Here is a 17,217-nt window from a genome sequence, read left to right on the forward strand (position 1 = left end):
ATCACCCTCGGTCTGGGGCTCCATGCAAGATCTCACCTCGTGGGGCATCAATGATCATGAAGAAGGTGAGGGATCAGCCCAGAACTACACGGCAGGACCTGGTCAATGACCTGAAGAGAGCTGGGACCACAGTGTCAAAGAAAATTATTAGTAACACACTACGCTGTCATGGATTAAAATCATGCAGCGCACGCAAGGTCCCCCTGCTCAAGCCAGCGCATTTCCAGGTCCGCCTGAAGTTTGCCAATGACCATCTGGATGATCCAGCGGAGGAATGGGAGAAGGTCATGTGGTCTGATGAGACAAAAATAGAGCTTTTTGGTCTAAACTCCACTCGCCGTGTTTGGAGGAAGAAGAAGGATGAGTACAACCCCAAGAACACCATCCCAACCATGAAGCATAGAGGTGGAAACATCATTCTTTGGGGATGCTTTTCTGCAAAGGGGACAGGATGACTGCACCATATTGAGGGGAGGATGGATGGGGTCATGTATCACGAGATCTTGGCCAACAACTTCCTTCACTCAGTAAGAGCATTGAAGATGGGTCGTGGCTGGGTCTTCCAGCATGACAACAACCCGAAACACACAGCCAGGGCAACTAAGGAGTGGCTCCGTAAGAAGCATCTCAAGGTCCTGGAGTGGCCTAGCCAGTCTCCAGACCTGAACCCAATAGAAAATGGAGGGAGCTGAAAGACCGTTTTGCCCAGCGACAGCCCCGAAACCTGAAGAATCTGAAGAAGGTCTGTATGGAGGAGTGGGCCAAAATCCCTCCTGCAGTGTGTGCAAATCTGGTCAAGAACTACAGGAAACGTATGATCTCTGTAATTGCAAACAAAGGTTTCTGTACCAAATATTAAGTTCTGCTTTTCTGATGTATCAAATACTTATGTCATGCAATAAAATGCAAATTAATTACTTAAAAATCATACAATGTGATTTTCTGGATTTTTGTTTTAGATTCTGTCTCTCACAGTTGAAGTGTACCTATGATAAAATTGACAGATCTCTACATGCTTTGTAAGTAGGGAAACCTGCAAAAACGGCAGTGTATCAAATACTTGTTCTCCCCACTGTAGCAATGGCCCTGTTAGATGCTCACTCCCCTCAACCCCTCCGCTCCCCTCAACCCCTCCGCTCCCCTCATCCCCTCTGCTCCCCTAATCCCTGGGCTGTCTCTTCAACCCTACCTCAGCTCAACATAACAGTGATGCTGTCAATGGGCCCTGGCTAGCCTAGTGCTAAGCTCACCAGTACAGATGCAGCCTCAAGAGTAGTGATGGGGTAAAAATCTACACAGTTCCATATCAGGATAGTAGTGTTTTCAGCTATTTTATTTCAAAACAATTTGTCACATGGCTCTCTCTCATTCCTCTGCAGCAGACATGTGGTGAGCAATATGTTTGGACCATGGAATCACAAAATCCCAGTATTGAATCGCAAAACATATAGAATCGTGAGAATCGCAATACATATCGTATCAGCACCTAATAATCGAGATAATATCGTATTGTGAGGTCCCTGGCAATTCCCAGACCTACACGAGAGCCACCCGGAACTTGTGAGCTTAGATGAATGGTTCGCTGCACGGATATCCCTGCTAGTACAGATTAGCCCCGGCTAGTGCTAAACTAAGCTATACAGATGAGTGGAGAAGAGGGGCTGAGGGGCCTGCTGAGTGTGAAGCAGTATGGCAGGCAGCAGGCTGACAGGGGCCGGAAGGAGAACCACAGGCTTCATACATAGGCAGCTGACAAGGTGACACAACAAGGCTCTTGGTAAACAAATTCCTTAGCCACAGCGGCAGTGACATTTCACCTCCGTCCTCCAGACGCAGGCAGGTGCACACAAACACAGCCAGGCATACGCACGCACCCATACACACACATACACACACACACACACACACACACACACACACACACGCAGAGGGCATTGTTATTCAGCTCAGTCCTGGCTCCTGACAGCTCCACAGCACTGTGAGAGTCAGTCTTAGACACAGGGCATTCTGACACTACAATATTCACTGTCATAGTACTGCTCCACAACAGACCAGTCCCAATTAGCGTGTTCAGTGACACCCACATACACACCTATACGCAGGCACACACAAACACATTAACATCTCACTCTGCTTGCGATCACTAAAGTTGAATTCACTCGGTTCAATAGAATGTACCCCCATATCCACATCTAGTAGAATGCAATACATAGCCTACACATTCAGTGTTGATGTTCCATTGCCATTCAGCTGACCCTGGTCAATGGAACACAACCCTAAACAGAAATACCTAAACCTGTAATAACCGGATCCCTTAAATAACCTGGGCTGTTAAACACAAAAGGGCTTCAATAAGACCACAACTTCCATCTCCCTCCAGCTTCTGATGCAATAACCCACACTGTTTAATAACCCTGGTTCATATCTGCTTCGCCAATAAAGGGGCGGCAGGTGGCCTAGTGGTTAGAACATTAGGCCAGTAACTGAAAGGACGCTAGATCAAATCTCAGAGCTGACAAGGTAAAAATCTGTTGTTCTGCCCCTGAACAAGGCAGTTAACCCACTGTTCCCTAGTAGGCTGTCATTGTAAATAAAAATGTGTTCTTAACTGACTTGCCTAGTTAAATTAAAAAAAATAAAAAGACACAGTAGAACTCAAGTGTCAAGTGAACTGTGCTTAATAACATTGAACAGCACATAGGTTATCACCTACTAGGCCAATAGGCACCTTACACAGAGGTTAAATGACCCCTGCTTGATAACAGATGGCAGAGCTGCCAGGACTACTGTTCATTTGAAGATGTTAGGTGTACATGTTCAGAGATATGGTAAAGCCTCTTTGTCGAACACGGCATAAAGGAACAGCCATGATAAGAGTGCACAGACATACATACCCTGGAAGGCAAATTGTGGCGGTAATATTGACTTAACTAAGTAAACACACACAGGCAGTGTAGTTAGTGTTCTGTCTGGCTGAGTAGTGAGCTGCTTAAAAAGCTGTGGCAATAATGCCCCCATTGGGTGGTAAACAGTACTGCAGCTACAGACATGTTGGTCTTTACACGAATGGCCCACCTGAATATCTAACGAACAGGAAGTTCACAGATGTTTGGTGCCCTTTCACAACAGCTATTCTTTCAGTAAATGTTGTTGTTCAAACATAACAACTGAAGCCTTTCTTCAAAGCGTTTCTAAATCACACTGCCCAAAACCTTTCAAATACGTCCAGGGGAACACAAATAAAAACCAACATCTGGAATACATTGAGAAATGTAGTAGTATTTTAGACATGGTAAGCTTAACACTGCTCGGAATTAGCCCTCACGACACATAGGGAATCTATTCTAAAGCTGAGCCTTTCCTCCCCTCCTGAAAGAGAGACACAAAATGGAGGGGATTATGTAGGTCTCTGAGCCTTGAATAATGGGGTCACTCGTGACATTTACCAATTTAACACTGTCTCCCCATATCTGGGCTACAGTCATCACAGTGTGAAAGCCATCTCTGTCTGTGAGAGATATATGAGGTGCAGATAGCTAGTGGAGCAGACAGGAGCTCAGGTTGCTTATTTTCAGCAACGTAATAAATCAAGATGCACCACACTTCCTTTCTCCTGACTCTGTCGGTCTATCTCTCTTTCTCCCTCTCTCTCTTGTCGTTTATGCTCTCTCCATCTTCTTCTCTCCACAGACAGGGCGGGCGGGTGCTTTATCAGGGGGAGCTGGTCTCATATCCCGTCAATAAGCTGTTAATGGGCTCTGACAGGCAGATAATGGGGGGCCAGTTGCAGAGGAGCTGCCTGGGAGATAAGGACAAGCCTAACCTTGCTCCACCACCTGCCTGAGAGAGAAGAGAGAGCACACAACCTGGGATGAGTATGAGGAGCGAGCCATAGGAGCAAATCCATCCCAGCAGGAGAGGGGGTGGGGTGGATTTGAGTTTGTGCAGCTTAATCCAAATGACTGGGGTTAAGGTGAGCCTATACGCTATGCATACGAGCCCAGCTAAATTGATCAGAAAGCAAAACTGTATTATTGTAGGGGTGGCAAAGGTTTGGGTTCTAATCCCTCAGATAGACAAGTGTTTGACACCTACTGGCCCTGGTAATAACCAAAGCCATGTCTGGGAGGGCAGAGTCCTTGCTCAAATCTCAGGCTGCAATTTTGTTCTGCCTTATGAAGGGGTCGGGCAGCAGTGGATGTCTACATTAATGCAGGTGGTGAACAGGTTAAAGGCTCAGTGGCTGGGGCTGTGTGTCTGGATGTTAACCTGAGCCGTCTCCTCCTGAGACATAGTGACCTCACTCAGGGCCCTGTAACCATGGCAACACCTGACCCCGCCTCTCCCGAGACACAGTGACCTCACTCAGGGCCCGGTAACCATAGAAGCACCCGGTAACTGTGGTAACAACCTGTAGGTAAGTGTCTCCTCTCTCTGTGTGTCAGGCAAGGAAGGTTCTTACTCAGTCCCAGGAAATGATGCTGCTTTCCAGGCACAGATCAGAGCGGTGGTGGTGGGTCATTCATCCTGTTCATCACAGCCCACTAAACACAAAGATACTTGGCTCCAGGCCCCAGCAGCCCCCAGGCCCAGCTCAGCGCTCACTACGCAGAACTGCAATCTCCACACGTTACCCGCATCAATGTTTAAGCGATCCCACAAGATAGCTTTTTTAGGACTTGTTCAAATAATCATGAGGTGCTTGATGGGTAATGCACTCTGTTTAAATGGCTAGGCTACAGTGCAGAGTGAGCAGGGAGAGAGAGGGAGGGGTGAGCAGCTCAGTGCAGGAGCCAACCTGCTAGTAGACTGACTGGGCATTATGTATGCATCGCAGCGGAAGCAATCTTTGTCGAGCCTGTCCTCGATTGTTTTTAAAAGGATACTTCACTGGCCACAATCAAATTAGCAAGAACATCACTGATACGGGGTAATAACCCGAAATTGAATTTCTGCGCAGGCCAAAGAGTCCCCTCTCTACAGAATCAATTGCTGTGAAGAGAAAAGGAGGACAGGGAGAGGGCATTCCTAGTTAGCAGACCTCAAAGGGTACACCAGAGATGCGGGCGTGAGCAGGCTATTTACACGCTTCAGGGCCTTGCCATAACGTCTGCCGCTCTCTGACTGCCACACTAGATGTGATCTATTCAATTATGCTAATTAATTAGAATTTCCTCCCAGCTCTCGTCATTAAAACTGAATCCGGGTCAGCTTGTCATTTTAGCATTTGCATGAATACAATTTCCCTTTTAACGTGGAGATGCTAAGAGCAGGTGGGCGCAAGCAGCAGCAAATGGCAGAGGCCTGGCAGGCTGGTGGCAGTGCTGACAGAACAGAGAGCATGACAACAAGCAATTAGCCAGACAGCATCCTGCTAATGCTTCTGCTTTACACTACTGGCTCTACTGCCTCTCAGCTGCTAATGCTTCTGCTTTACACTACTGGCTCTACTGCCTCTCAGCTGCTAATGCTTCTGCTTTACACTACTGGCTCTACTGCCTCTCAGCTGCTAATGCTTCTGCTTTACACTACTGGCTCTACTGCCTCTCAGCTGCTAATGCTTCTGCTTTACACTACTGGCTCTACTGCCTCTCAGCTGTTAATGCTTCTGCTTTACACTACTGGCTCTACTGCCTCTCAGCTGCTAATGCTTCTGCTTTACACTACTGGCTCTACTGCCTCTCAGCTGCTAATGCTTCTGCTTTACACTACTGGCTCTACTGCCTCTCAGCTGTTAATGCTTCTGCTTTACACTACTGGCTCTACTGCCTCTCAGCTGCTAATGCTTCTGCTTTACACTACTGGCTCTACTGCCTCTCAGCTGCTAATGCTTCTGCTTTACACTACTGGCTCTACTGCCTCTCAGCTGCTAATGCTTCTGCTTTACACTACTGGCTCTACTGCCTCTCAGCTGCTAATGCTTCTGCTTTACACTACTGGCTCTACTGCCTCTCAGCTGCTAATGCTTCTGCTTTACACTACTGGCTCTACTGCCTCTCAGCTGCTAATGCTTCTGCTTTACACTACTGGCTCTACTGCCTCTCAGCTGCTAATGCTTCTGCTTTACACTACTGGCTCTACTGCCTCTCAGCTGCTAATGCTTCTGCTTTACACTACTGGCTCTACTGCCTCTCAGCTGCTAATGCTTCTGCTTTACACTACTGGCTCTACTGCCTCTCAGCTGTTAATGCTTCTGCTTTACACTACTGGCTCTACTGCCTCTCAGCTGTTAATGCTTCTGCTTTACACTACTGGCTCTACTGCCCTCAGCTGCTTTACACTGCTCTACTGCCTCTCAGCTGCTAATGCTTCTGCTTTACACTACTGGCTCTACTGCCTCTCAGCTGCTAATGCTTCTGCTTTACACTACTGGCTCTACTGCCTCTCAGCTGCTAATGCTTCTGCTTTACACTACTGGCTCTACTGCCTCTCAGCTGTTAATGCTTCTGCTTTACACCACTGGCTCTACTGCCTCTCAGCTGCTAATGCTTCTGCTTTACACTACTGGCTCTACTGCCTCTCAGCTGTTAATGCTTCTGCTTTACACTACTGGCTCTACTGCCTCTCAGCTGCTAATGCTTCTGCTTTACACTACTGGCTCTACTGCCTCTCAGCTGCTAATGCTGCTTATGGAGCCTGGATGCTAGGCCTACTTACTGTCCTGGTGCTACTGCTGGTGCTTGCCTGTTACCTCAGAACAACCCCACTGAGAGTACTACTACTAGTCTAGTGCAATTCAGGGTTAATAACGGCCTCCAACTCAATCATCAAGTTTTTAGATGACAGTGGTAGGCTTGATAACCAACAATGTCAGAACCAAAACAAAAGAGATGATCGTGGACTTCAGGAAACAGCAAAGAGAGCACCCCTCATCCACATCGACAGGACAGCAGTGGAGGTGGAAAGTTTGAAGTTTCTCGGTGTACATATCACCGACAAACTGAAATGGTACATACACACAGACAGTGTAGTGAAGAAGGCACAACAGCACCTCTTCAACCTTCTGAGGCTGCAAAAATGTGGCTTGTCCCCGAAAACCCTCACTAAGTTTTACAGATGCACAATCGAGAGCATCCTGTCGGACTGTTTCACCGCCTGGTACGGCAACTGCACCACCCACAACCGCAGGGCTCTCCAAAGGGTGGTGCGGTCTGCCCAACGCATCACCGGGGGCAAACTACCTGCCTTCCAGGACACCTACAACACCCGATGTCACAGGAAGGCCCAAGCCACTGCCTGTTCACCCCACTTCCATCCAGAAGGCGAGGTCAGTACAGGTGCATCAAAGCTGGGACAGAGAGATTGAAAAACAGCTTCTATCTCAAGGCCATCTGATTGGTGAACAGCCACCACTAGCACAGAGAGGCGGCTGCCTACCTACAGACTTGATATCATTGGCCACTTTAATATAATAAATGGAACTCTTGTCACTTTAATAATGCCACATTAAGTATGTTTACATATCTCGCATTACTCATCTCATGTCTATACAGTATACTGTATCCTTCACTATCTATTCTATACTATCTTTTGCATCTTAGCAGCTCTGTCACTGTTAGATATTAGGTTTTGTTGTGGAATTGTTAGATATTACCTGTTAGATACTGCGTCACTGTCGGATCTAGAAGCATAAGCATTCCGCTACACTCGCAATAACATCTGCTAACCATGTGTATGTGAGCAATAAAAGTTGATTTTATTTGTATTAAAAGTACACTAAGTATAACAAACATTAGGGACACCTTGTTTCCCAAATCGTCGGGGCATTGACTCTACAAGGTGTCGAAAGTGCTCCACAGGGATACTGGCCCATGTTGACTCCAATGCGTCCCACGGTTGTGTCAAGTTGGCTGGATGTCCTTTGGGTGGTGGACCATTCTTGATACACACGGGAAACCCAGCAGCATTGCAGTTCTTGACACAATCCGGTGTGCCCCGCACCAACTACCATATCCCGTTCAAACGCACTTACATTTTGTGTCTTGCCCATTCACCCTCTGAATGGCACACATACACAATATGTTTCTCAATTGTCTCAAGGCTTAAAAATCCTTCTTTAACCTGTCTCCTCCCCTTCATCTACACTGATTGAAGTGGATTTAACAAGTGACATCAATAAGGGATCATAGCTTTCACCTGGTCAGTTTATGTCATGCATACTCAGTGTATATGTATACTGAAACAAAGAAGCCTGTCACCGCCACATAAAGCTGTTATTCCACTGGGGACGAGCACCTCTGCAGAAGAACTCAGCTGTGCTGAGCAACATAGTCTTATTTTACGCACCAAGACAATGTTACACACCAACAGCTTAGACGGGGACTACCTCTGTACTCAACTAGAGGTTGTCTTGGGAGAGTGCAGCGGCAATGTGGCAGCCTCAGAGTGTAATCCTGTGTGGAGATAGGGGTATTTAATGGTGCAGCATAGGAGTGACACTGATACGGTGATTTAATGGCGGAGTAGAGGAGAGACACTGTAGAAGACAAGTGGGATTAGCAAGGACCTATAATCCTAATCAGAGACCTACTGGAGACAACAGGCCCAGAGGACCACAGGTCTCACACACAGATACAGACACACACACATCAGCACATACACACGTGCACACCCACTCACTATTTCCACATGACAGTCTGTCTCTATCGACAGACTTTCAAAGCACATGACTTAGTGTATGAACTAAAACATGCTGTACAGTGTTACCTAATACTGTAAGTCCTTAATTCAACAGTAAATTCCAGTAAGTAAATTAAGGACAATCATATAGTTTGTGAGGCAAAAACATTATGAACTATAACTTAAAGAGATCAGTCCGAGAAGCCTCCTTCCCTCCCTCCCAGTAAGAGGGCCGAGGCAGCCGCCACAGCCCGTAATGCGCAGGCCAGAGACCCATTAAGCTGGAACAGTACTAGACCCTAATGAAGCCCTGCTCCTAGCTCTCTCACTCTCAGAGTCTCCGTCTGGCTGCTGACTCCAGCACACTGCCCTGAGCACTACAACAACCCTGCTGCCTAGTGCCCAGGCTACACCAACCACAACTCCCCCTTCTTACTGGAACATGAGAGGCTGACTCCCCCACCACACTCTCTGACTCACTGGAGAAAAACTACACTCTTTGCAAGTCTCTTCTCAGGCAGGACCTCACCCTACTAACTACCCCAGGGCTCCATTCTAGCTCTGGCGAGAGAAGGACAAACCCAACAAATTTTCCTGTCCAAATCTAACTTTCCGTCTGTTAAGTCACAACGTTCTAAATGTTCCCATTCTGTAAGGTTACTTTTTTTTGCACTGTTAAGAATATTCATTTGAGCTGTTGTTTTGTCTTCCTTGTCATTTATTTGAAGGGAATGACTAAAACCCCTGTTGAGCGTATTGTTTAGATGGCGATGGAATTACACTTGGTGGTAGCTTTGATCTCTGGGTAATGGTGGGCTTTGGAGGGGGACAGGGGGACATCACCCACCGAGAGCTTGCACAGCAAGCAGAGTGGGCAGCAGGAGGGACAGCATGGTCTTCCTGAGGGTCTCGGCAGCACGGGTCAGCCTCGTCAGACACAGCACTGTGGAAACAAACACAGAGGCATGATCTGATTCACTCTGGCCCAATTCATTTAAATATTACATTTCAGACATGAAATCATCAAAAGAAAGACAGGTGAGTGCAAACAGCTACCGCTCATGTCAACTAAATCAAATGTCAACATTAAACCAGCGGTTGTGCTGTGGGAAATTCTGCAAGAGAGAGGGAAAGAGAGAGAGAGAGAGAGACAGAGAGAGAAAGATAAATAAAAGAGAGAGGGGAGAGTGAGGGAGAGAGAGAAAGCCAGAGAGAGAGAGAGGGGGAAAGAGAGAAAGAGAGACAGAGACAGAGAGATAAATAAAAGAGAGAGGGGAGAGTGAGGGAGAGAGAAAAAGGCAGAGAGAGTGAGGGAAAGAGAGAGAGACAGAGAGAGAAAGATAAATAAAAGAGAGGGGAGAGTGAGGGAGAGAGAGAAAGGCAGAGAGAGAGGGGGAAAGAGAGAGAGAGACAGAGAGAGAAAGATAAATAAAAGAGAGAGGGGAGAGTGAGGGAGAGAGAGAAAGGCAGAGAGAGAGAGAGGGGGAAAGAGAGAGAGAGACAGAGAGAGAAAGATAAATAAAAGACGGGAGAGTGAGGGAGAGAGAAAGGCAGAGAGAGAGAGGGAAAGAGAGAGAGAGACAGAGAGAAAGATAAATAAAAGAGAGGGGAGAGTGAGGGAGAGAGAGAAAGGCAGAGAGAGAGAGGGAAAGAGAGAGAGAGAGACAGAGAGAGAAAGATAAATAAAAGAGAGATGGGAGAGTGAGGGAGAGAGAGAAGGCAGAGAGAGAGGAAGAGACAAACACCATTGTAAATACAACCCATATTTATGTTTATTTATTTTCTCCTTTGTACTTGAACTATTTGCACATAATATGACATTTGAAATGTCTTTATTCTTTTAGAACTTTTGTGAGTGTAATGTTGGCAATGTTAACATGTGTTTCCCATGCCAATAAAGCCCTTAAATTGAAAATGAATTGATATAGAGGGACAGATAGGGAGAGAGATAGGGAAGAGTGAGAGAGAGAGAGAGAGAGAGAGAGTAAGAGAGCAGTACACAGTACTAGGCATTTCTTTCAGGTCATTAGAGCTGAGTGAAGGGAACTTCCATTCTGACAGGAAACAACTGAGTTATTCATCTAGTGGCTTCAGGACGCCCACCAGTGGGAAAACATTAGAACTCTACTGACTCCTACCACACAAAACTGTCTCCTGTCTTCCACCACTCTATTAGTGGGAGACGGCAGAGACACTGTGTTTGTGTGTGTGTCAGGGTTTCCGTTAGCCAGTAATAGCTGGCTTTTGGCCTTAAAAAAAAAATAGCCGAAAAATACATATTTTTTTATTTCATCATCTTTGAAATGCAAGAGAAAGGCCATCATATAATATTGCAGTTTAGGAGCAATTTAGATTTTGTCCACTAGATGGCAGACGTGTGCGTGCAAAGTTTCAGAATGATCCAGTGAAGCATTGCAATAATGGACAATATTTTGTATCAATTCTGCCAAATTGGTCAATTGATGATATGGTAATACAACATTTAAGTTTACACACTACAAGGAATGTCAAACATGATGGAGCATTAGCTTATACAGTTCACTAACGGGCAGAGTTATATATATTTAGTATTTGCTATTTTATTAGGAACCCCATTAGCTGTTGCTAAAGCAGCAGCTACTCTTCCTGGAGCCAGAGACAGCAGAAGTTCAAACTGTAGAACCCAGTTCCTACATTTGAATATAAAACTTGATTTTATCAAACAAAACTACACTACATTTTATCTCTGGGACCCTATGGATGAAAAATCTGAGCAAGAATACTGAATGTAAGTACATTATTTACCTTCAGAGGTGAATGTGTATCAAACTAGTTGCCGTGATAAAAGTTTGTTGTTATTGTGCACTTTCCTCAAACAATAGCATGGTATTTTTTCACTGTAATAGCTAATGTAAATTGGACAGTGCAGTTAGATTAACAAGAATGTAAGCTTTCTGCCCATATAATTGTTTGCTACTTACAACGTCATGCTAATCACATTAGCGCACGTTAGCTCAACCGTCCCGGTATAGGGACGCCTGTAGTTAACATTTTGTTTTTGGACAATCATTTCCTCCTCCAGTTTAGATGGACGTCATATTCTATTTGTGTCTCCGATTCTCATAGGCCTATTATATGGACAACGGCACTTTTATTGATCTGTTTGTCGGTGTCAGCAGAATAAACTACCCTGTAATTTGCCGTATTAAAAAAAGATTCTGCTAATGTCTCCAGTCATACACATTAAAGTGTAGAAGAAATGCATAAAATGTTTTTTTCTTCCCATGCAATGAAATAAGAAACGTATCGGATATACCCTATAGCCCACGCCTGTAAACTATACGAGCTCAGCCGTGATTAACCGGTATTTTTTGCAAACAGGGATTTAAATTATATTATTAGCCTAAATTATGACTATCCAATCTACTCATCACATTTCAAATATAGTAAGATATTTTACATACGTTTGCAAATGCAATGATGCATGAAATGCTTTATTATAATGGTGCAGTTTTATGGTGAAAATATGCTTCCCCAAACCTGAAACTCACGCGCAGTCTATGCATAGGCTTGGGGTTTGGCGGTTCGTTAGTCGTGTTGTTGGCTGAGGAAAAGTACATGTGGACAGTAATTCTAACATCTTCAAAGTGTGCGGTAAGAAAGACATGTGTTATTGCATCCTCGACTGGCATGTTCTGTTAAGATTCAATTGAGTAATCTAAATGTGATTTCTGTCATTCTGAGCACCGTGGGTGGACGCCCTAATCAGGTTACGCACCCAATGCATATGGGTCAGGTAAATGTCTCAAATGTCCAGTAAATTAAAATGCTGCAGGTCAAATGTCCGGGGCCACGTTTTCACAACGGAAACCCTGGATTGTGTGTGTGTGTGTGCACTAACAATGACCCACATAAAATTGGATAAGGAAAATTAGAATAAACACTATAAAATGACAGCAGGGGCACAACAATCATGTGAATATAAACTTTTGGGGATACTGTACATAGACGGGACGGGTGGACACTGACCAACTAGTGAAATACTCCCATAAAGCCCCTGAAAGTACATGCAATATTACAATGAAATACTAAAACTATCCAGTATACTATAATAGCACAGACCTCACAGACTGGACAATACTGATTATGATTAAAAGGATACTGTCTACAAAAATGGAATTATGTGAATAGTTATTCTATTGCATATTGTGCCAGGTAAACAGAGATCTGTTTCCGCTCTGTTATTTAATTCCTCATTTCCCTTTGGCATATAGTATATCCTGTACTGTATTCTACCGCAACACTCATGCCCTCTCCTGCCCGCTATTCTATCTTCCTCCCTTCCTGAATCCTGACACAGCTATCATACCCTGCTGACAACCCCCAGAGAGAGAGAGAGAGAGAGAGAGAGAGAGAGAGAGAGAGAGAGAGAGAGAGAGAGAGAGAGAGAGAGAGAGAGAGAGAGAGAGAGAGAGAGAGAGAGAGAGAGAGAGAGAGAGAGAGAGAGAGAGAGAGAGAGAGAGAGAGAGAGAGAGAGAGAGAGAGAGAGAGAGAGAGAGAGAGAGAGAGAGAGAGAGAGAGAGAGAGAGAGAGAGAGAGAGAGAGAGAGAGAGAGAGAGAGAGAGAGAGAGAGAGAGAGAGAGAGAGAGAGAGAGAGAGAGAGAGAGAGAGAGAGAGAGAGAGAGAGAGAGAGGAGAATTAGGACTATAAGGGGTAATGCCAACTGGGTTCAACATGACGGCATGGTATCAGGTGGCTTGTGGGTAGGCAGGCTGCAACATAAGCAGACAGCACAAAAGGGAATGGTACACTAAGAGGTATGGTTAATGCAGCCTTCACCTATGGTGACCAGATTTGTCTGTCCACAAAGATGAAAAGTAGAAGCCTCTGACACTCACTTCGGTTTGTACTGCTATTAACAACGTTACTGAGATAGAACAAAACTAATCCCCACCACATACTCCATCATAACCAATGTAAACATAGCCTACCTCTTACAGTTAGAGAGCTAAATGCATTTGTAATACATTAATTACAAACACTTTCCAACTATCCAGGTTTGTGCATCGCCAAATGTTCTGATTCACATCAACACTGCTATGGTCACCAGCTTAATTCCTTGGCTTAGATGAAAACCCATGATGAAAGACTTTCCATGAAGTCTCCAGATGAGCTCAGCAGAAAGAAAGGATGTGGGAAGCAAGGTAACTTCCACACAAAGCTACTTCCATAATAGGACTGTTCCCTGGACCCTGGCTGTCTGTCAGTCTGTCTGTCTGTCTCCCTCTGGTCTGGACAGCTGTACAGCAGGCAGCAGCAGCCAGCCCATAATTAATTTAGCACACTAGGACTAGGGAGCTCACCATCTAGAAATATTTGCCCTGATCATTGGCTTCAAGTTATTCATGGCAAGGCTGATGCATTGTATGTGTCATAACATACACTGATGGTATGCATAGAAAACGTTACAACAAACAGATGACATACCTAAGAGCTTTTCATAGTCACAAGTCAGATTTCCTGACACATTGTTCAGTTCCTGTATAATTCAGCCCATATGAACTCAGACATTCTTGAGAATGATTGGTACGCAGTGTGAAAGACACTGTCTGTCGAGGCTGTCTGGTATTCCCCCTGTCTACCTTCTACACCAGGACTGGTAAATCCCACTTTTTCCTCACTCCCTGCACTACCCAGCTTATTTTGGCCAACTTAATGTCAGAGGTCAGACAGATCAAACTAATTTGACCACACCTGCAGCATGAGACATGCATGGCAGGAATTATTTCAGCACACTAACGAGTGCAATAAATCTGTACTCTTATCTTCACTCGGCAGATCCATTTACATTTGTTGTGGATATATAGGTTGTGGTATCACATACACAAATGGTATTACCTAAACTTAAGGTGTTTGCTGGGAAAGTCTGATATTGCTCATACTTTTCCCTCCATTTTAAGTATCAAGTATGTCTCTTGTCTTTCCCCAACGTCAGTTATCATTTCCTCTGTAGCCAGCTTAGTATCAAAGATTGTCGTATCTCTCCAGGATGCTGTACCTGCCAAGAAAGCCCAGCTGCTCTGCTCTGACGGTCATGTGGTAGACATCATCAGACCGGTGGTTCTGAAGCCCAGTCCTCTAATGTAGCATTGAACCACTGGTCTGATGATAACTCTACCCTCAAGGAGAAATGAAAAGCAAAGCCTTATATAGAAGTTTAGACATTGAGATATGGGTAAAGAAATTATAATTGCACTGTAACCCTCTGTAAAAACAACAATGACATTACATCGGCTTGGTGAGTGAACTTTTATTTGATAAAACCGATTCTAAGTGGGGAAAAAGTGACAAAGTAAAAGTACAAATTGTTGCTACAGGGAAATGAATGATAGGGTAGGTACAGTATGTCATTGTTTGGGAGTCACTGAAAGTCCTAGACATCCAGGCTGATTGTGTCATTCTTGGTGGTGGTTACCTGTCATATTCTAGAACAGGGGTTCCCAAACCTTTTCACTCAGGCAAACCCCCCTTCCAGAATGGGGGAACACCCCTATTTGATCTGGACATTTCTAACAAGTTATAAATAGCTCTCTAAGGTCTGCAATGACTGACATGATAAGAGGAAAACTGCTGATGCGCTACCCAATTTCGAAATTGCACCTTGTATTTTCTACTATTAAAACAATCAGGAGTAAGTTGAAAGCCGGACTAAGTTCATTAAACGCTCCACAGTTTAAGAACCTTATCATATTTTATAATCCACCAGGTTGTTTGCCCTATGTTGCCCTGGGCCTGAACCTTTTCCCCCCTCCCATCTCTGTGATGGGGTAATGCTGCTGTGTGTTCCAAGTTCCAACCACAACGGTCCCAACAAATAGGAGACCACCCACTGGGCACAGATGTCAAATCAAATCAAATTTGATCAGTCACATGCTCCAAATACAACAGGTGTAATAGACTTTACAGTGAGCCCCTAACCAACAATGCAGTTTAAAAAAATACAGATAAGAATAAGAGATAAAAGTAACAAGTAATTAAAGAGCAGCAGTAAAAGAACAATAGCGAGATTATATAGAGGGGGGTACCAATACAGAGTCAATGTGCAGGGGCACCGGTTAGTCGAGGTAGTATGTACATGTAGGTAGTAGAGATGAAACGGTATGAAAATGTCATTTCACGATTATGGTGAACAAAATTATCATGGTTATCAGTATTATCCAGGTGTTGTTCAAATGTGCTGGAAATTATCAAAAAGTACTGATGCACACACTGAAATCATTTCACCAAGTTTTATACTGACATCCAACAAACAACAAATACAATGATTAGTACTATGCACTTTTTGTGTGCATAAACATTAAAATAATAACATAAACATTAAAGATGGCACCATGTGGCCATGAGAGGTAAAAGTTTCCCTAGTGCAGCTTTAAATGAATACAACCTTAAGTAAGCAAGTCAAATAAACAAACAGCAACTAAAATTAGCAGCACTCACGTTGTAGTGAGGCACGGCAACCTTCCTCAGCCGCAGAAAGCCAGGCCTCTCAACAGTTTGAAATGACATCATGTCCTTTGCAATGTAATATGAAAGGGCTGCAGTGAGGTCTTGAGCATTTTTTGATGTGGGTACATAAGCAGCCTGCCTTTTTAAATGCTTGATCAAGTGTGTCACAACTGTAGATGAGGAGCGACCAGTAGCATCACTGGGTTTGCAAGCTGCAAGCCCACTATGTAAACAAGGGAATAGCAAATGTATTATTATTATTATTATTATTATTATTGGTGTTGTTACGTTATAATTATAATTATTCACTTACACACACACAGTCTATCTTCTGTGTTGCATTGAGTATATGCAATGACCCCATGCATAAATACAAATGAGTCTTAAGAAGGCAGTGATAGTAATTGCAACGAGCTCAACAATTGACATAAATAGAGGAGTCTTGAATAGGAGTCGATAGTGTTTCTCCTGTTGGAACACTTTAAACACCAAGTCGACGTCTACCGGATTTGAATTGAACATAATATTTTGCTAGGGTGACTAAACTACATAACGTGGTATCGTGTGCACTGGGCGAAGAGTCCGCAGACTCACAACGCATACATCAGCAGAATAACATGCAGTGTTTTTACAAGAGTAGGTAACACTGAAAGCTTCAGTTTACATTATTGACAAGCTATTAGCAAGTTAACCAGACAAACCATGACATTTTCCCCCATTCCAAAGTCCCCACATCATGCATTAAGCTAAAAGTGAACTTACCTTGCATTCACTATAAAGTAGTGCGTGGTGGTCAAGAAGCTGACTCAAGAGATTTGAAGTGTTGCCCACTTTCGCAGTGATTTGTTTTGCATGTTCTGCAGACAGGGTGACCATCTTCAATTAAGTTTCCCTCAGCACTCTTGTAAAACCATAAATACGACCACACTTCCGATTTGGTCCTCTTAGAAGGCTGAAAAAACTCCCGAGCACTGTCAATGCCCTCTGCTGTGTTTTCACACAAAACTATTATTTCAATTTCAAACGGTAATACTAATCGCTGGGAATTTTACTATGGTTGATCGTGAAACCGGTAACCGTTTCATCCCTAGTAGGTAGAGTTAACTATGCATA

The 17,217-nt window shown here is 44.3% G+C and overlaps 1 protein-coding gene across 1 annotated transcript in view; it reads right to left on the reverse strand.

Moving 5' to 3' along the window:
* Nucleotides 1-17,217, reverse strand: part of LOC135548133 (CD276 antigen-like) — an 85,452-nt gene that overhangs the window by 62,003 nt on the left and 6,232 nt on the right. The window contains exon 2 of the mRNA XM_064977425.1: nt 9,467-9,562. Within this exon, the coding sequence (XP_064833497.1) occupies nt 9,467-9,512 (46 nt within the window). The 5' untranslated portion in view covers nt 9,513-9,562. The remainder of the gene's footprint in view (nt 1-9,466; nt 9,563-17,217) is intronic.

This window comes from Oncorhynchus masou, chromosome 1, assembly GCF_036934945.1.
Source record: "Oncorhynchus masou masou isolate Uvic2021 chromosome 1, UVic_Omas_1.1, whole genome shotgun sequence".
In the NCBI taxonomy this organism is placed as follows: Eukaryota; Metazoa; Chordata; class Actinopteri; order Salmoniformes; family Salmonidae; genus Oncorhynchus; species Oncorhynchus masou.